The sequence below is a fragment of the Artemia franciscana genome, chromosome 6, assembly GCF_032884065.1.
Source record: "Artemia franciscana chromosome 6, ASM3288406v1, whole genome shotgun sequence".
Taxonomy (NCBI): Eukaryota; Metazoa; Arthropoda; class Branchiopoda; order Anostraca; family Artemiidae; genus Artemia; species Artemia franciscana.
Window position 1 is genome coordinate 249,695 of NC_088868.1, and position 18,529 is coordinate 268,223.

The following is an 18,529-nucleotide window of genomic DNA, read 5'->3' on the forward strand; positions in this document are numbered from 1 at the left end:
TGTTTTGATATACGTGCGAATTTAACTTTATTGAACAGGTGGGAATATTCTAAAATATCTAAGTCTGTCCAATACCGTATTTTATTGTTTGAAAATAATTAGTGCGTTTTCGCCTTTTCGAATGTATTTATGATAAAGAGAAACTTGGTGGACTTTGTTATTCAGAAAGTTTAGAATTCACGAAATTTGGCAGAGATCCAGATTGAAATGGGATTGTTAAATGGTGACGAAGACCACACTGCCTTTCCAACATAAATACAAACAACGAGTAGAAACAACAGGCAATTTTTTCTTAAGACAGTGGAACCTTAACCCTAAATAAATATTTCGACCCTATATCCAAGGTCCGTCCTCAGCAGAAAAAAAAATGAAAATATAAAAGAAACTCACATTAAAATTAAAATGCTGAGAAAATTCGGTTTCACAGCCACAAAGACAAAATTCAATTTAGTTTACCACGCATAGTAATAGAAGATAGTGTCTGAACATGGATTTTAAAATGGAGATTTGGGATTTCCCAAAGACTGAAAAAGAGGTAAGTATGTTTTTCCTGGATCAGGGGCTGTTACCAACAACAAAACAGTGTGTCAATGGACACAACATGACTTCATACAATTTCATTAGCTTTATCAAAAGTTTGGGCTATATATTTGCCCATTATGGGGTGGGTGGGGTGCATTATATGAAATACCTTACTTAACCTAAACTAACCACCTCTATATATAAAATATTTCATTAAGATATACCTGCATCCTAGTTTGTTTCACAAAAAGACCTAACTTCACTTATTGAGTGTGTTCTGCATATTACACAAGTACCAAAATTGATTATCGAAATGGCTTTTAGAAGCCACAAGTTTCGAATTTGTATTGCTTGTCAATAATAATATAATAAAAAGAACAAGAAATTGACTTTCCGCTCCTTGCTTACGAATTTGTCTTCTCAGCCGGGCGCTGGACCTTTTGTTATTTATTTTATTATTAAAAAGAACCTGAACTTACAGGGAACCTAAAATCAGTTCGAAAAAACGAGGCTAAATAGAAAAACTCAACAATAGCATTTTAAAATAGCAAATATTTAATATATTTCGGCTATAGCAGTTCATCTAAAAAATATATTTCACAAGTACAATTTTTTTTTACCTCTATTAATAGTCAGCTTATGTATTAAAAAAAAAAAAAAAATTGCCACCTGAGATATATCAAATAAAAGGTATAGATTTGTAAAAATAGGTTTTTCAGCTTTTTCTACGAATGAGAACTTGGATATAACACCTTTTAGAAAAAAGAGTATTTAGTGAAAAAAAAGAAATGAATTGTTGTAAAAACACTTTGAAGTTTCCTAGAATTGTCTAATATTGATATTTGCATTAAAATTAATGCGTTTTTGTAATCCGCTCTCTTTATTCGTTATTTCTGGAGAGACAGCTAAAAACCTGAACGACAAACAAATAAGAGCCTTAAAAAAATAGGTTTTTTAACCTGTTATACAAAATTTGAAATCAGTAAACAAATCGAAAAATCAAATTCCATCTGACGGGTTCCAAGTCAGTAAATAAACGAAATATTTTTTTGTTACAATATTTTGGAGAAAAAATATTACAATTTTAGTTTCACTGTGGTCTTGCCGGTACGATATTGCTAATAAAAATTTAAAGGGAAAATCGTCCTGTTTCGAGGCGTGTTCCCTTTTTCCACTTCATCTTATAAAGAACTTTTAGTAGTAATTGAATAAGATTAGAACTGAGCAGCAGCAACTAGTCATTTCACAATTTCTGAAATAAAACACAGAAAATACAGCTAATTCGCCAAAAACTTTTTTTCTGACTTAATCTAAGGGAAGGAAATTACCAAAGAACAAAGGAAAAAATATGGTCACTTTTCAAAAATCTAAACTGCAGTGAAATGTTAAATGACATTACAGAAAGCAAAACTTATAAAAAAAAAAATAACACATTTTTTCTCTTACAACTATTAACAGTAGAATCAATGAATTTCCTTGACAATATTGTTTATTATGGGGGAATCTATTTAAGAGATGATAAGAATTTCAGATTTTAAATAACTGGCATGTTTTTGTATTTAGTATCTTAATATTTTTTGTTAAAGTACATGTTAAATTGTGTTTGCATGTTTAAACTTAATTTTTCAGGCTTTATTGCCTTTTTAAATGTCATTTAAAATGTCTTTTTAAACGTTATTCTTACAAGATGAATCAGATGGCAGATTTTGTAGAACTTAAATTAGGACAAAAATAATTACAAAAAAATAAAGAAGCGAATTGACTGAAAAAGAGACAAAAAGCAGAAAATTTCAAAGAACCGATCTTTTACATTAAAGGAAGGGTGAAGTCCCCTCTCGACTTTCCCCGCAATATTGCTAGTATATTTACTATCTTTTAAGATTCATAAATGTTTGTACGTATATTTTTTTCACCAGGGAGAGGAAAGAAGAGTAAAACCCCTCAGCCAATGATGCTAATGCCACCTCCCTTGATTGGACCAATGGTACCGCCTCCAAATTATCCTCACTATGCTCTTCCATACCCAGGCACAATGACCTTGCAAAGGCCAGGTACCAGAATGAGTGCAATTGAAGAGCCTATTTATATGCCTGGTATGGCTAGGCCCACCAGTCCAGAAGCATCTTATCAGGTAGGACCAAATTTTCTTGTGATTGAACAGGCACCATTTGTGTTCTCCTTGGGGGAGCTTAAGAGCCAAGGAGCCTGATATGATTGTAAATCAAAATCAGGCGTTGCAAAATTTTAAAAGAAACTTTTCCACCGTTGTATGAATTTTTAGTTTTAAGGAGGCACACAAGGCCCCAATAATCCTTCCCATATAGTGTTCCTGTTGGTAAAGTGTTGTTCTCCTACATGGAGCTAATAACTTGGTCTATAGAGTTTAACCGTGGCTGATACTGCAATCTAGGCCACTCTATAAAATCGATTTTTTTTAGCTCCACAGGGGGTTGCCATCCCTATCTTCAAAGATTAACTTTGCTGGGTTGCCACCACTTCTTCGAGGATGGGTTTAGTTCTGCGGCCTTTTGTTGAAATTAATTTTGACAAAATTTTCCACAAAACAAGTTTTTCAAAGAAAAGTAAATAGCTCCGTTAAGCCAAAAATGAGCAGAAATAAAGTGAAATAATCTTACAAGCGTAGAATTACCACAAATAACCATCAATAAATAAATGAAACTGAAAGAGAACAGAAATTGCAATAAATAACAGAGTCAACTCGGTTATTTATTGTAACTCAACTCAAACAAATAAAAATTAACAAGAGTTGGGCTGACAACCCCCATGCCTTCTCAAGACCAGAACATAATTTGCACTTTACTAAAAGAAAATACATTTTGAATGTTTTCTCCTTTTTTACTTGAATAAATAATAAAAATATTAAAACTTCAAAGAGTAAATATCAGTGTATGTATATTAAACTGACAATTCCCCGTCTTTTGTTTAGTTGTATTAGCGGGCACCAAACTTAAGAAAGGAACCTGGGTGAAGAATTAGCCTAAAATAAGCTAAAACAGACAGTACCTTTGGTTGACTTTGGAAATCTACAGATTGCTAATGTTTGAATTTTTGTGGACGAAAAATTTAGGAACATTAGTTAAAAAGCTTTATGTTTAATTGAGAGGAGAAAGGGCTTGTACAAGAATTATCTGAGTGATAGATCATGTGAAAACAAAGGAATGTAAAGAAAGTGGACAAACCATTAAAATATGAACTAAGGAGGTGTGCAGTGGAGGCCATTGGATAAAATTCCCGAGGATCTGGAAGATGCAGCTAGACGACATATTAGTAAAATATTGTACTGGTATGTTAATTAATTGAGAGGGAGTAGTCAATCGGGACTTGTCCCAGTTGAAGATAGGAACGTGGCCATAATTAGTGATAAGAAAAGAGTTAAAGTGAGATGGGCAGAACATGTTGAGAATGGCTAAACCGAGATAGAGGTGCAGGGAAAGATATAGAGGAAAATGAAAAAGAAAAGAAAATTGAAAATGAAATTTCAAACACCTTTGATTCGCAGTTTGACAGATTATGAGCAAGCGTTCGATTCTGTTAATAGAAGAGCTTTAGCAAAAGTCTTATCCTTGTATGGTATACCAGATTAATACATTAAAGTGATTAGTTATATGTAATCAATCAATCAATCTATTTATTAAGAGAAAATAAAGAAAAATTACAAGCATTAGACCCCACAAAGGCTCTTTGGCCTGTGATGGTGGGAGACTAGACTGTAAATTGTAAGAGAATAATACTGCTGTGGTTAAGGTAGGAAATAGAGTTAGCAGCTGGTTTTATATTAGATTAGGAGTTAAGCAGGGTTGTGTTTTATCCCTCTTTATGTGGATCATTTTGATGGACTTTGTCTTAGGGCCTAGCCGAAGTCCAAGCATTTTACTCCCTAGTCAATTCTTTTTCAGGGGCGTCAACTCGGTCAAAGACAAAGTTGTCAGTTTTCTTCGTCCCTTCAACTAGATAAATATAAGAAGGTTGAATTTAATGGATCTCTCACTCAAAATTACGATTAGGCGCAGGTTATCCTTAGCATGTCTTCTTGTAATTATTTATACAATATAATTTTGTATATATATTTATTAACCGGCAGTTTGATGTCTGCACGCTACTTATTCTCCATTCTCTGTTTAAACCAGTTACAACTAACTAATACTTCACTGAATCGCTCAAGAACAATCCGAGTGGTCAGTCCATTGGTCTACTCACCCGCTCCGATTGCAACTGTATCTTGTCTTTTGAGGGGAATTTTTACTTCGGGACACAAATATGTAAAGTATTTGAAGGGACTGCAGTCAGCAAGTATATATTATAGAAATAAGTTTCTGATTGTTGAATGGAATATCTTTTGCTCTATTTGTTGATACCCCACAACAACAGTGTCAAGTGTAGAAACCCGGGTTTGAATGCAAACCCGAAACAGGTTTTATAATTATTTTGCAATTATAGAAAAGATAATTGTCGGCTTCAAGACCTGATTAGATCAAATATCAAAATATAGATCAAAATATTCACCAGATTTTTTTATATCTGTCAAAATAAAAACCTGACCAAAATATGTTTGAAAATTATATCTGTCACTAATTCAGGAACGTCGGGCAAACTCCAAATGTTTAACATTGGAGGTATAGGAAGATTCCTTGAGAGCCCGTCCTGCCTTAAGGAGCACAGGAAAGGCAATAAGAGACCACGGAATCAAATGGGGAGGAAAAAACCTCCTATACTTCGATCATGCTGGTGATTTAAGCATCCTTGATGAATGTTTGAGCATGATGAATCAACTTTCAAAGGTTTTGCAAGTTGAGGGTGCCAGAATATGTTTGAAAATTAATGTTAAGAAGACTAAGTCACTAAGGTTAGGAATAAATGAAGATGGAAAGGCGACGCTGGGTAACGAAAAGATTGATCAGGTGGGCAGCTTCACTTACCTTGGTAGTATTACTAGTAAAAATTGTGGGAACAATGAAGATGTTTTAAAGTAGAATAGCCAAGGCTCAGGGTGTTTTTTTCACAGTTAAAAAAGTTTGGAAGAATGCGAAGATAAGTCTGCAAACCAAGATTAGAATATTAAAAGCTACAGTGATGACAGCGGTCAAATATGGCTCTGAAGCAGTGGCGCTCCGAAAATCGGATGAAGATTTGCTAGATGTTTTCCAGAGAAATTGCCTACGGATTTTTCTGGGTACCCAGCTGACTGACCGTATTTCAAACAGTAGGCTGTATGAAAAATGTGGTTCAATCCCGCTTTCTTGGGCTATAATGAAAGAAAGGTCGAGATGGCTAGGCTAGGGCACGTTGTGTGGATGAAGGATGACATATTGCCGAAGATTGTCCTTTTCGGCCAGCCGTCTTGGGCTAAACGGAAAGCAGGACATTCTCTTCTGGGGTGGGAGGACGTCATAAAGAAAGATTTAAAGGAAAGGGTAATTTCCTGGGAGGGTTTAAAAAGGGAGGATTTGAATGAATTGGGAAGGAAGGTGGAGTGTGCGTAGCTGTTTGGGCCTCGGGTGGCTTGGTGCTGCGATGAGTTGTTAATAGTAGTAACGTGGCAAGAATTACGAAAATATTAGGCTGGTCTTAAAAATTTATGATTTTGAAACATCTTAAAGAAAAATCTTTTAAAATTGTGGTTTTCAGGTATAAATAAAATTATAAATCTTACGCGTATTATAAACCTAACATTGATCCAGGGAGCAAAATTTCTTATATTTGATGCCCACCGTACTTTACACCGTATGCCCTAATGGCTGCCTGGAGGCCATATGTCCTGCTCGCTGATTACTATGAAAAACAAGCTTTGGTTTTCCTTGAAAAGCTGGGGTTTTCATTGTCCTTGCCTGGGAACTCTTTTGTGGAGGGACTGGAATGGAACAACTTGGAGAAGAACCTAAAAAATCTTTTCATAAAACTAAATCCGTATTGACTTGTTGCCAAAGTAATACCATGGCAACTTGATAATTTTTTCTTCTTTCCTTTCTTCTTTTGAATTTAACTTTTCCAGTCAAGTTCAAAGAACTTGGATTATTTTGCAGCAAAAGCTAATCCGGGGGGGTCTGGGGGACCCTGCCCCCCAAGATTTATTCTGGTACCCTCGTTTCATTTTTTTTTTCTTTTTTACTCTTTTTTTTAAAAATAAACATGTCAATTCGTTGATTATTGGCGCTCTTGCACATTTCACCCCCCCCCCCCCCCGAAGATTTCAATCTAGAGTGGCCTTTTTTTGCAGTTTATAGTGGTTGTTCCTGTGCGACCTCTAACAGGTTTTTATATTTACATTATTTCAGCCGTCCAACTACCCTCATGACGAATACCTCCAGCAACAGACATATTCAACAACACTAGAAAGATCAAAATTGATGAGAAAAAAACGATTGGGCAGAGACCCTGTTGATAAAGAAGAAGATACAGTTGACGCTGGAGTATATCGCAAAGGATATCTAAATGAAAAGGCATTTGCACGATCCATAAGACAGGTATATTCTGATAATTTATTTTTCATTTAAAATTAGTTCCACGGTTGTCACACAAGTATCTTAATTTGGTTTTAAAGGTTTTGGTATATTTTCTGGGTTTTCGATCAATTTTTTAGATTTAAATAAGGATTTATGTGTCCAGAGAAATTGCGTAAAGGTTGTTTTAGGTACCTGACTGACTAACCGTATTTCAAACAGTAGACTGTATGAAAATTGTTGTTCAATACCAATTTCTAAGGCTAAGACGAGAGAAAGGTTGAGATGGCTAGGGCACATTCTACAAATGAAGGATGACAAATTGCCAAAGATTGTCCTTTTCGGCCAACCGCCCAGGGCTAAGTGAAAAGCAGGTCGTCCGCGGTTGGGGGTAGGAGGATGTCCTAAGGACAGATTTAAGGAAAATGGGAACTTCCTGGAATGGTATAAAGAGGGAGGCTTTAAATAGATGGGGATGGAGGAGGAGCATGAGTAGCTATGTTGGCCTTAGGTGGCTTGGTGCTGCAGTCAGTTGTTAGTAGTAGTAGCAATAATAATTTGTCTTTTAGAAAAAAAAAGATCATTCTTAAATAAGAAGAAAAAAAATGAAAAGGCATTTTCACGATCAATAAGACATATATATTTAGAACTTTTTAATTTTGTAATATAGGCTCTGTTTTATCACAGAAAACAGAACTGAATTCAGCAGAAATTGCGTTTTCTAGGCCATATTTCCTTTGGTTTTCAAGCAACTTTCGAAGATTAAGTTCTTGCTTATTTGTCTAACTTATATTCTAGAAAAAGGACAGTAAATCATGGCTATTAGATTTTTAGTGCAAACAAAACTGCGGTAAGTCATTTGTTTATAAAGGAGCACACCCTGGAGTCTTATCCAACTATTTTTCGCTGTTTTGACTGGTTTGCCCCACTTCTCCACCGAACAGCATTCTAACAGGTTTTTCTGTTTGCTGCTGATTGTTAATTTTCAAAGAAGCTCTAATGAGGGTGTCAGACAGCTTGTTGCAAAAATTCAATAATCCAAAATTTTCCATTTTTTTGCCACCAAGTTTCCTAAAAATAGAAAGTTGCTAAAAAAAAATAATTGATAATCTTGAGGTATATCTGTATGTTTGTAAAGAAGCTCGAGTTCCGTGGCTAGACAAGAACCCAGTGGTAGAAAGCCATATATTGCATTCTTGACATACGCAACGTTCTGTTTCGGAGGGGAAGCTGTATAACTTCAAAAAACACAAAAATATAGAAATTATATGGTAAACATAAGAAAATACAAGAACAATTGCAAAATTCGTTACTTTACGATTTGGGCACCAGTTGGAAATTTCAGGGGAGTTGACGAGCAATTTACAAACCGAGAGAAGGATGCGATCAACCCGGCACTGTGATATTTCTTGATTTTCACAATTCTGCCATAAATGTTCTCGAATTTTCATTGTCTTTTGTTGTTTTCTCATTGCCTTTCTTAACATACGCAACGTTTTGTTTTGGAGGGGAAGCGGTATAACTTCAAAAAGGGCAAAAATAGAGAAATTATATGGTAAACATAAGAAAATATAAGAACCATTGCAAAATTCGTCATTTTACGATTTGGGCACCAGTTGGGAATTTTGTGAGAGTTGACGAGCAATTTACATACCGAGAGAAGGATGCTTCCAAACTGGTACTGCGATATGTCTAGATTTTTACGATTCCATCAGAAATGTTCTCGAATTTTCATTGCCTTTCGTAGTTTTTCAAAACTCTCTGGCACTAATTTTGAAAGCCCTAAATAAACTTTCTGGCACTAAATATGAGGTATATCTGTATATATGTAAAGAAGCTAGAGTTCCATGGCCAGACAAGAACCCAGTGGTATGCCTCCTCAATGCTTGTTGGCTGTTTTGACGAGTTTGCTCTTATTTTCTGTTGAAAATAGGTTAGTAAGTCATTAGGCTCCGTCAAGGCGTCAATGCATGACAAACTTTTAAATAAAAATGTCCATGATGTTTCCTCCAAATAAGGATGAATGCCAAAAAGGACAAACCCATTTTGCCTTTCAAATATGAAATAATTTAGGAGATAGGCTCAGCAGTGGTCATTTAAATGATGTTATCTGACATTATTTGTAAATCCCAGGAGACGTGATCCATCCTGCCAAACTAAGGCCCCATTGACACTGAGATTTTACTGATGCTAAGATTTACCTGGCGCTAATTTTAACCAAATAGTTTTTTCATAGAATTTTCTGAATGACCGAAAATTGACAAAACACAAAATCGCAAAGAAAAGAAGAACGAGGACAGTAAACAGCGAGTGAAAAAAAAAAAAAAAAAAAATGAAAATTATGGAAATATTTCGGTCAAAACCTCCGCTTGACCGTCCTCAGTCGGGAATAAACTGATGAAAATATAAAAAAAAACTTAAAACAAAACACAAAACTAAAATATGATTTTATGAAAATTTCTATGAAAAATCCTCATTGACTTAAATTCAGTCGCAAAATCTTTTTGGGAATGGGGCATAAGAAAGATATGCCAACTGAACCGTCTTTAGCTCAACTCGTATATAACTCAACCCAATCAACTCAACTCGATTTAACTTAACCGCAACGTAACTCAACCCCGCGCAATTCAATCCTCATATAACTTAACCCTATTTAACTCAACCCCCTTTTAAGCAACTTAACCTAGCCTAAGGGTTTAATCGTAAGGTATGTTAAATTGAAGTTGATGTAAAGGGGTGTTGAATTGCACGAGGGCTGAGTTGAATGATGGTTGAATAAGAATTGAGTTGTAACTGGCCTAAGTTGAATGTGGTTGATTGGAATAGGGGTTGTAAAAAAGGGGGTCGAGTTTCACGGTGGTTTAGTGCAACCACCGTGCAACTATTGCACGTAGGTTTCTGCACTAGGTTTCTGCACTAGGTTTAGGGGCGTAGGTAATTGCACTAGGTTTCAGTCAAATGGGTCGAGTTGCACGGGGTTCAGTTAGACGAGGGTTCAGTTACACGGGGACCCTTCTAAACAGTTCAATCCGTTTTCTTCTATTTTATTTGGCGCTCTCAGATAATTAGAAACTTCATGATATCAAAGGAGGTTATATCCTATTTTTAACTCTCAGAAAGATTTGACCTTAAGCCATAAATTGGATTTTTTTTATATCGAGATTTATTTTGATAAACATCTAGAAAAGTCTTCTTTTTCAGTCAACCGTGTGTTAAATGAAATGTAACATACCGGGTTTTGTATTACCGCAGCTGGGTTGATCAAATCCTTGCCAAATCTATTAAAGCACATTGGTTTTATCAGTATATATATATATATATATATATATATATATATATATATATATATATATATATATATATATATATATATATCATGAAAAGAGAAATCACCAATGCAACAGCACAAACACACACACACAAAAAAAAAAAAGAAAAAAAAAAAAAAGAGAGAGAGAGAGAGACAGAAGGAGAAAAGGAAGACTGTTTTCCTAAATTAGTGATTAATATAGACCAGTACTTGAATGAGGCCTTAACCCTACTCATCCATACAATCACATAGGTCAACATAGCCATACACAATCAACCATAAAGAATAATCAATGGACAGGCAGTCATGTCGTCAATAAGTATAAGTCGTCATTTACCAAACAATAGAAAAAATAATAAAGACAAATAATTCAGAGGCAACAACCCAACACAAGGGCTCATCAGGAGAATACACTGGCCTATAGGGTTTCGCCACTTTAAATTCTCAACTTTGATATCTAGAACGCATTAGTAAAATTGAAAATTTTTCCAAACTTGGAAGTAGTGTATTGAGCTGACGCAGTGCTGTGACGCAGTGAGCAGTGCTCTCGAGGATGACTTAATTCGATGTTTTAAAAGTTGTCAAAACAGTGGTACATTCACTGTAGTATCTGAACATACATTAACTAGTATATATTAAATGGAAGTTCCTTCCGCCCGTGATTCTCATTCCTGACTTCCAATATCGTTCTTTCGTGGCAGCCATGGGGCTCCAGAAAAAGAGAATACCCCAAAAACACACTCTGAGTGAGCTACCAAACTAGTCTACAAAGCCTCAACATCTACTTCAACTCAGCTGGAAAAATATATGGGCGGCTGCATTGATGAGATATGACTGGCGACTCTTTTTGGACGTCGTAAGTGCCTTGTGATATACAAAAGGATCTAAGCTAAAGATGCTGACGGGACGTGGGCTTTTGGCAGAGAATTTTGTATTAGTCCAACATTCCTGTATATTCGTGGATATTCATGTTGATAAATATAAAAGAAGAAGAAAATTTTCGGTACTTGTCTGTTATAGCTACCACACTCAAGTTTTTGGTATGACAGAACCGGTTTCTTTCTGTAGTTTCTTTCAGCTGAGCGTGAGAAAGTGTATATACGTTACATTGTAGTTATTTTTTAATTAAATATTTTAGTTGGTATTTTGTTTAGGTTAGTTTAGAAATCACTTAATATAATGCGTTCTGTGGGCCTGATTATCATAATCCTCTATTGTAGTCTTCATAATTTTGTTACTAAAGAATTTTTTTTCATTATACTTCTATATATATTTCATTAGGATTAATATAACTCCGCTTCTTAAGGGTCTTGGCTATAGCAGATATATGCCGAATTTGCCCTTCACGATTTCCTTAAACAGGGTAAATCGTTCCACCTTGCATAAGGCTTTGTTCATGTGTATGAGATTGTATAAATAAACAAAGAGAAGGAAATTTATAGCGATCTGGGAAGTCAGAAAAAAAACTTTTACCCAGGTACGTTTAGGAATTTATGGATTTCCATTTATGGCTCGTTTATTGTTCAGTTTTGCCGGTGCTATAGCCTAATTGTAGGTGTACCCAAAAAGTGAAATTGTAATTACCCAAAAAAGACCTGAATTGTGTGTTGCAAAGTTTTTAAAATTGCATGCTGTATCCAGAAAAAAAACTCAATTGATTATCCCTGTCAGAAAAAGCCAAAGGTCTTATTGGCCTGAATGTGAAGTGAACTGAGTTTATTTATTAAAAAGCAACAAAATATGATAAAAGAATAAAAAAAATGAGAAATAAACTCTGTAACAATTTGAAAGCCGGTATGTGCCATTTAATTGTAGAACTTGTGTTAATAGCCCACCCTCAAACTGATACAGCTCCACGGATTGGTTGGATCAGTACCTTATTTGGTTCCTTTATGGTTTATTTTTCCTGTGTAATTTTTTGTATGTTGTTTTTCTTCTTTCCTGTGGTTTTAATATATCAACGAAAGACAACAAGTTTGTTATCATTCTAAAGTTGAGATTTAGTTCTATTCATCTGCTGAATTATTTTTTTTTAATTTCGTGTACATTGTCTTTTAGATTGAAAATACATTGGGTATTAGTTGAAAATTGTTAGTTTTTCTAGTTTCTAAGCAAGTTTAAATCCTTCTCCAAAAGTTAGTCTAAGGAATGCCAACTTATGGCTTGGTGAATAGATTAATCTGAGGCTAATGAATCATAAAATTAGTATCTTGTCCTTTTGGTGCCACCTACAGGTGCTGGATTGTTGCTGTTGCTGGATAAAAATTGCTTGTTTTAGAGGTAATATATAACTTAAGGTATTTAGAATGTTCGTTTTTTTCAATTAGCAACAAAATATGGAAAAAGAATAAAAGAATGAGAAAAATCGACTGCATTAATTTGAAAGCCAATTAGATGTTAGAACTTGTGCTAATAGCTCATCCCTTAACTAATAAAGCTATATGGATTGATCAGATCAGTTTTATTGTATCAGTTTTATTTTATTATATTTAGAAGATTTCGTTGTTCTTTTGTTTTTTTTCCAAAATGCGTTATACATTGGGGAATGGAGGTCTTGGCATATCTCGTATTCTGAGAAAATATTTTTAACAAAGAAAAGACGAAGTAAACATACCTTGTAACTTGTTAAATTCATAAGGTGTGGTATTTGTCCTCTTATTTAACTGGAACCCGTATTGGCCAAGTTCATACCAAATTTACTAAAGCACTTCATATTCGAATTCCGTTAACCCCATCTGTAAGATCAGTTTCAATTCTGTAACGGCGAGTTGTATTTTATGAAGTCTGAATCAGCATTTAGCTTGTTCGAATAAACCGTTCACTATTTTTTGCCCTCCTTAATTTTTTCTTCTCTTTATGAGTTAATTTGTGTAGCGTTTAATTGACTCCTTTGTCAATTAAACGCCCTCTTTTGCAAAAAGAGGAAAGTTTGTGAAGACTAGTGCCATGTATTGTATGCTGAATGCTTTATGTTTAAATCTTATGTGTATTCAATATCGATAAGTATTTATGCATAAGTATTACATAAGTATTTGTGATACATAAGTATTTATGTGTATTCAATTCGATAAGCAAAGAAACACATGAAAATATCTTCTTCTTAGATGACCCAAGTAATCCAAATTACTCGATAATTAAACTTTTGGCATCTATAACATTCCTGAAAAATTAAATGCCATTCTCAACTTTTCTGTTTAGTTAGACAGTCTTCTGTTATGTTCAGTTTCGCCGGAAGGTACATCCTAATAATTGAAATTATAATTACTCAAAAGGACTTTAATTGTTCGTCACAAAGTTTTAAAATTACATACTGTGCCTAATTCATCCAGAAAAAAAACTGATGTAATTATCATTGTCAGAAAAAACCAAAGGTGCCAGGGGCCAGAATCTGAGTTTAATTGAACTGCAAAAAATAGATGAAACAACGAATATCATGAAAAAGCAAAAAAAAAAAACAAACAAGGAATATGATGAAATGGCTTAAAAGTGACGAAAGGAGGTTTTGGCTGAGGTTAGTTGGAACGAGCTGCGTGAAAAATTATGAACTTAGATTTAAAGCCTATCACCTGGAACGCAATCTTCAGAAACTAGTCTGAACCGTTTTTACCTTACTTATTTGGTTATGTTTCGCCAAAATAAGTTATGTACTTTTCTCAGAGGTTTATTTTAAATCCTGACCGGCATTAAGCCTCTTATTTTCCTTTTAAATCAATCTATTGATTCGTAGAATTTTGCTAGAGCTCATACCATAAGATCTCTTGGCTCTTAGCTCTTCTTGCTTCGTCACAAGTGCCATATGAGCTCTTAGCTTTTGTTATAAGATTTTTTTTGAAGAAACTAAATGTCAGCCGGGGGGACCGGGGTCAGGAGGGGGCAGTGGACCCCCCCTCGCCCCCTATCAAATTACACCCCTGATCTCTAAAATGTATACTGTTTGTAAAATAGCGTCTTTGATTTACCCTAGGTGACACGCTTTGTTTGTTAGTTGTTCTTATTATTTTTTTAATGCCTGAATTTTTTTCTTTCACTAATAAGATTTTTTCTTTTTTAAATTCGTTCAAATGTGCCTTTTAAAAAATATTTAATTGGCAATTGTGATGAATATAAGAGGATATTTGGATTCAACGTCAAACAAGTTGAGTAGATTTTGCCAAAAAGTTGTGTTAAAAAGAGCTGTTACGGAAAGTTTAAAGTATTGGAAAATAATCAGAAATTGAGCTTTTAAGCCGTTGTTGATTTATTAATCTTTTGTAGTTACCAGTTGCCGATAACTTCAGGCTGAATCAATTTCCAAAGCGTATACTGGGGTCACTTAAAGTACAAATGACTGTTCAGTCGAGATGTGATTGTTTCTCAGTTTTAAGTAGGAGCGGAATAACAGTACCAATTGAAATATTTTTCGGAAAGTCATTATATCTTTCTGTAAAGGGGTGAGGAAGAATGTTTGGCACTTGTGTATTGTTCAGAATAATATGAAAAAAACTTCGTTTTCTTAAAGAGTTAAAGAGGCTGCGTCCCAAAGTCGAACCTTAAAACGTACAGGAATTAGGAGAGGCAGTTGGGGGGCTGCCGCCCCACAAACCCCCCACTTTTAAAGACTCTTTTGTACAGGTTTTTTGTTGTGGGGGGCTGCCGCCCCCCTAACCCCCCGCTCTTGGCTTCGGAAAGGCCCTCTTTTAATTAACAAAACAAAAAACCTGTACAAAAGAGTCTTTAAAAGCGGGGGGTTTGGGCTTTTAACTGCCTCTCCTAATTCCTGTACGTTTTAAGGTTCGACTTTGGGACGCAGCCTCTTTAACTCTTTAAGAAAACGAAGTTTTTTTCATATTATTTCTGTGCGTTTTTCTACAATCCATGGTGGATGTAATTTAATAATTCCTGTACTCCTCGTACAGGAATTAGGACTGCCTCTCGTAATTCCTGTACGTTTTAAGGTTCGACTTTGGGACGCAGCCTCTTTAACTCTTTAAGAAAACGAAGTTTTTTTCATATTATTTCTGTACGTTTTTCTACAATCCATGGTGGATGTAATTTAATAATTCCTGTACTCCTCGTACAGGAATTAGGACTCCCTCTCGTAATTCCTGTACGTTTTAAGGTTCGACTTTGGGACGCAGCCTCTTTAACTCTTTAAGAAAACGAAGTTTTTTTCATATTTTGTGAAAAAAAACCGCCCGATAAGGGACTTGAACCCTTGACCTTAGGATTAAAAGTCCCACGCTCTACCGACTGAGCTAACCGGGCATGTTTGAAGTCGAAATACCTACATGTGTATAAATATAACTTTTAAATAACTTAAGAATTTCAAAAAATTAATTTTTAAGCTAGAAAATCGGGGGGTTAAGATTTTCCGCCGAAACTTTCCAGGAAAATTACTCGGAGAATTCCGCGTCGAATGAGTCTTTGTACACCCAGATCCGATGTCGGCTGTGACCTGTAGGCGTGGCAGAAAAAAAAGGGTTTCTGTCATTTTTCTCAAATAAAAATTTCACGGATTAAGACATAATTTTTTGAAGCTTTCAGTCAGTCTCACCATGTCGAGCTGATCATTTTGATGTACTTGAATGTAGAAATTCGTAACTTTTAACAACAAAAAACTTAACATGGGCTCTTATGGGGAAATGGGGTTTTTCTAAGCTAGAAAATCGGGGGTTAAGATTTTCCGACGAAACTTTCAAGCAAAATTACTCGGAGAATTCCGCGTCGAATGAGTCTTCGTACACCCAGATCCGATGTCGCCTGTGACCTGTAGGCGTGGCGAAAAAAAAACAAAAGGAGAACATGAACATTAAGTGGCTATGCGTGGTTTCTGGAAAACAGGGAAGGAGTTATCGGATCGAGCTGAAATTTCGCGGATAAGCTCCTGGGCCCTAGGGGACCTTAACTTGTGAATTTCAGCCCGATCGGACAACGTTAAAGGGGGGTGGGGCTGGGGGGTCGAAACTTTCGGCCAGATTTTCCCCATGAAGGAAAAGTCGGAGGGGGATGAAATTTGGCAGGTTTCTTAGTTGGAGCTCGGGCTACGAAATGCATCCCTCCCCATCCCTCTGCGACCACTGGAACCGAAGATCGCTTAACATTGTCGTGGTTCGCCTCTTTAAAGAGGCACGAGTGTGCCTCCTTGATACATTCAATAAGTGAAATTATGTTAGGTTAGATATCTTCTATCACTATGCGTTCCTTCTCGTAAGAGTATAAAGTCATGTTGTGTCCATTGACTCACTGTTTTGTTGTGGGCAACAACCCCTTATCCTGGAAAAATATAATTGCCTCTTTTTCAGTCTTTGGCAAATCTGAAATCTTCATTTCAAAATCCATGTTCAGATACTATCTTCTATCTCTATGCGTAGCAAACTAAATTGAGTTTGTCTTTGTGGCTATGAAACTGGATATTCTCATAAAATGTACCTGCATCGTAATTTGTTTCACGAAAGAACCTAACTTCACTTATTGAGTGTGTTCTGAATAGTACACAAGTACCGAGTGTTTATATGCATTTTGTTACGTTTTTACGAATCAGACAAAATTTCGGTGGGGGGGGTTAAAAGTTTGACCCCACCCCCACCCGAGATACGGCCAGATTCACACCTTATACTCTGAAACCTAATGCGTCTTTAATCGTATTCAAGTAACAGGTAAGAGGTAGTGTAAGGTCTATATATAAAATTTCCTGAATGGAAACGCTTGTGTTAAAATCTGAAAGAGAAATCTGGATTCTCAGGCTAGCCACTAATTATACATTTCGCCACAATTTTAAAAATGACTTGAAGTGTACCACTTAAATTAATTGTCTGAGAATTTGACCAGAATTAGACATGCCAGTGGCATAAAAATATGAACCCTCTACCTGAACTTCAGTGTCAATGTTAATCCTCAGATTAGTCAAGATTCGATCATCGGTCGTACTAGTTCAGATAAATGATTTTTCTAATAATACGATAACAAATTGCATAGATTTTTTTTTGAAAAGACTTATTTTCGACAAAATCAATTTGATGCAGATGTGAAAAGAGTGACTTAACAATGAAAACTGTTCAATACCTAAAAGTTAATGATTCTCAAGACATTTGCAAAATTTGAAAAGAGCTACAGTGTACTGAAGAGGTGAAGGAAGAAGGGGTGTGTATCTATATACGTTTATAGATGTATTTATCTTAGGGGAGGGATTTTTTTTCAGGTGTTCAAAAATTAGAAAAAAAGTAGGTACTTATGTGATAAGCCCACTACCGCTCAAGTTATTCATTTGTTGACGCATTATAGAATCGTTTTTTTTTCGTTAGTTTCTTTCAGCTTAGCCTGAGACATGACGAAGAGAAGTGACAGAATAGATGGAAAATATATAATTTGGGCTATATATTTGCACATCGGCGGGGTGGGGGTAAAATATTTGGACAGTGTGAAGTTAGAAAGTAATTCTTACTATATAATATGTAGAATAATTGTACATAACAAATTAGGCATGCAGACCCGCTATACATTACCCCGCCCCCTATTGTGCAAATACATAGCCCAAATTTGTTTTTGAAGTATTATATTTTTACCTTACTTTGGTATATTTCATTAGGATTGAGCGTCAGAGAAACATAGTAGAAGAATATTAGGTAGTGAGTATATCATACAAGTACTAAAAGGTATTTTTTATCCCATTAGATTTGTAGGAATACAGGGGGCTCAAAAATTACCGGAGTAATGAAAAAACTGGACAAGCAATCGGTCAGACTCTAACATAGGAATTTCATAAAAAAAAATTATAGCACTGGTCATTATAAATCGGAAATATTTCCTGTTGAATGTTGAACAGACCACATAAATTTTGGAAATACACGCAGTACTTGAGGTCGTATTTCCTTCCTGGAACAATACTCAGATTGCCTTTAGTTGGTCGGTCAAAGGCACTTGAATATTTTCTATATCCCAAAATATACGTTGCGAATTTTCATCATTGAAAAATTTCTTTCAAGGGGAACAACGAATGGCTCTTGTAAATATCCCCCCCCCCCAAAAAAAAAACACGAAGTTAATTCAAATGAAATATACAATATGATGAAAATATAATTCTTTAGTAAAAAATTATGGAAACTACTGAAGTAAATTATGTAAAACTGGCCGCCCAGAGCACATTATATTAAATACCCAAACTAATCACCACTATATATTGAATATTTAGTTAAAATATACATGCATCGTAGTTTTTCTCAATGAGACTAAGCTAACTATAACTGAATGCAGACAGACAAAC

The 18,529-nt window shown here is 35.3% G+C and overlaps 1 protein-coding gene across 1 annotated transcript in view; it reads left to right on the forward strand.

Moving 5' to 3' along the window:
• Positions 1-18,529, forward strand: part of LOC136027878 (uncharacterized) — a 93,056-nt gene that overhangs the window by 59,623 nt on the left and 14,904 nt on the right. The window contains exons 4-5 of the mRNA XM_065705294.1: positions 2,439-2,653; positions 6,816-7,004. Coding sequence (XP_065561366.1) covers positions 2,439-2,653; positions 6,816-7,004 — 404 coding nt within the window. The remainder of the gene's footprint in view (positions 1-2,438; positions 2,654-6,815; positions 7,005-18,529) is intronic.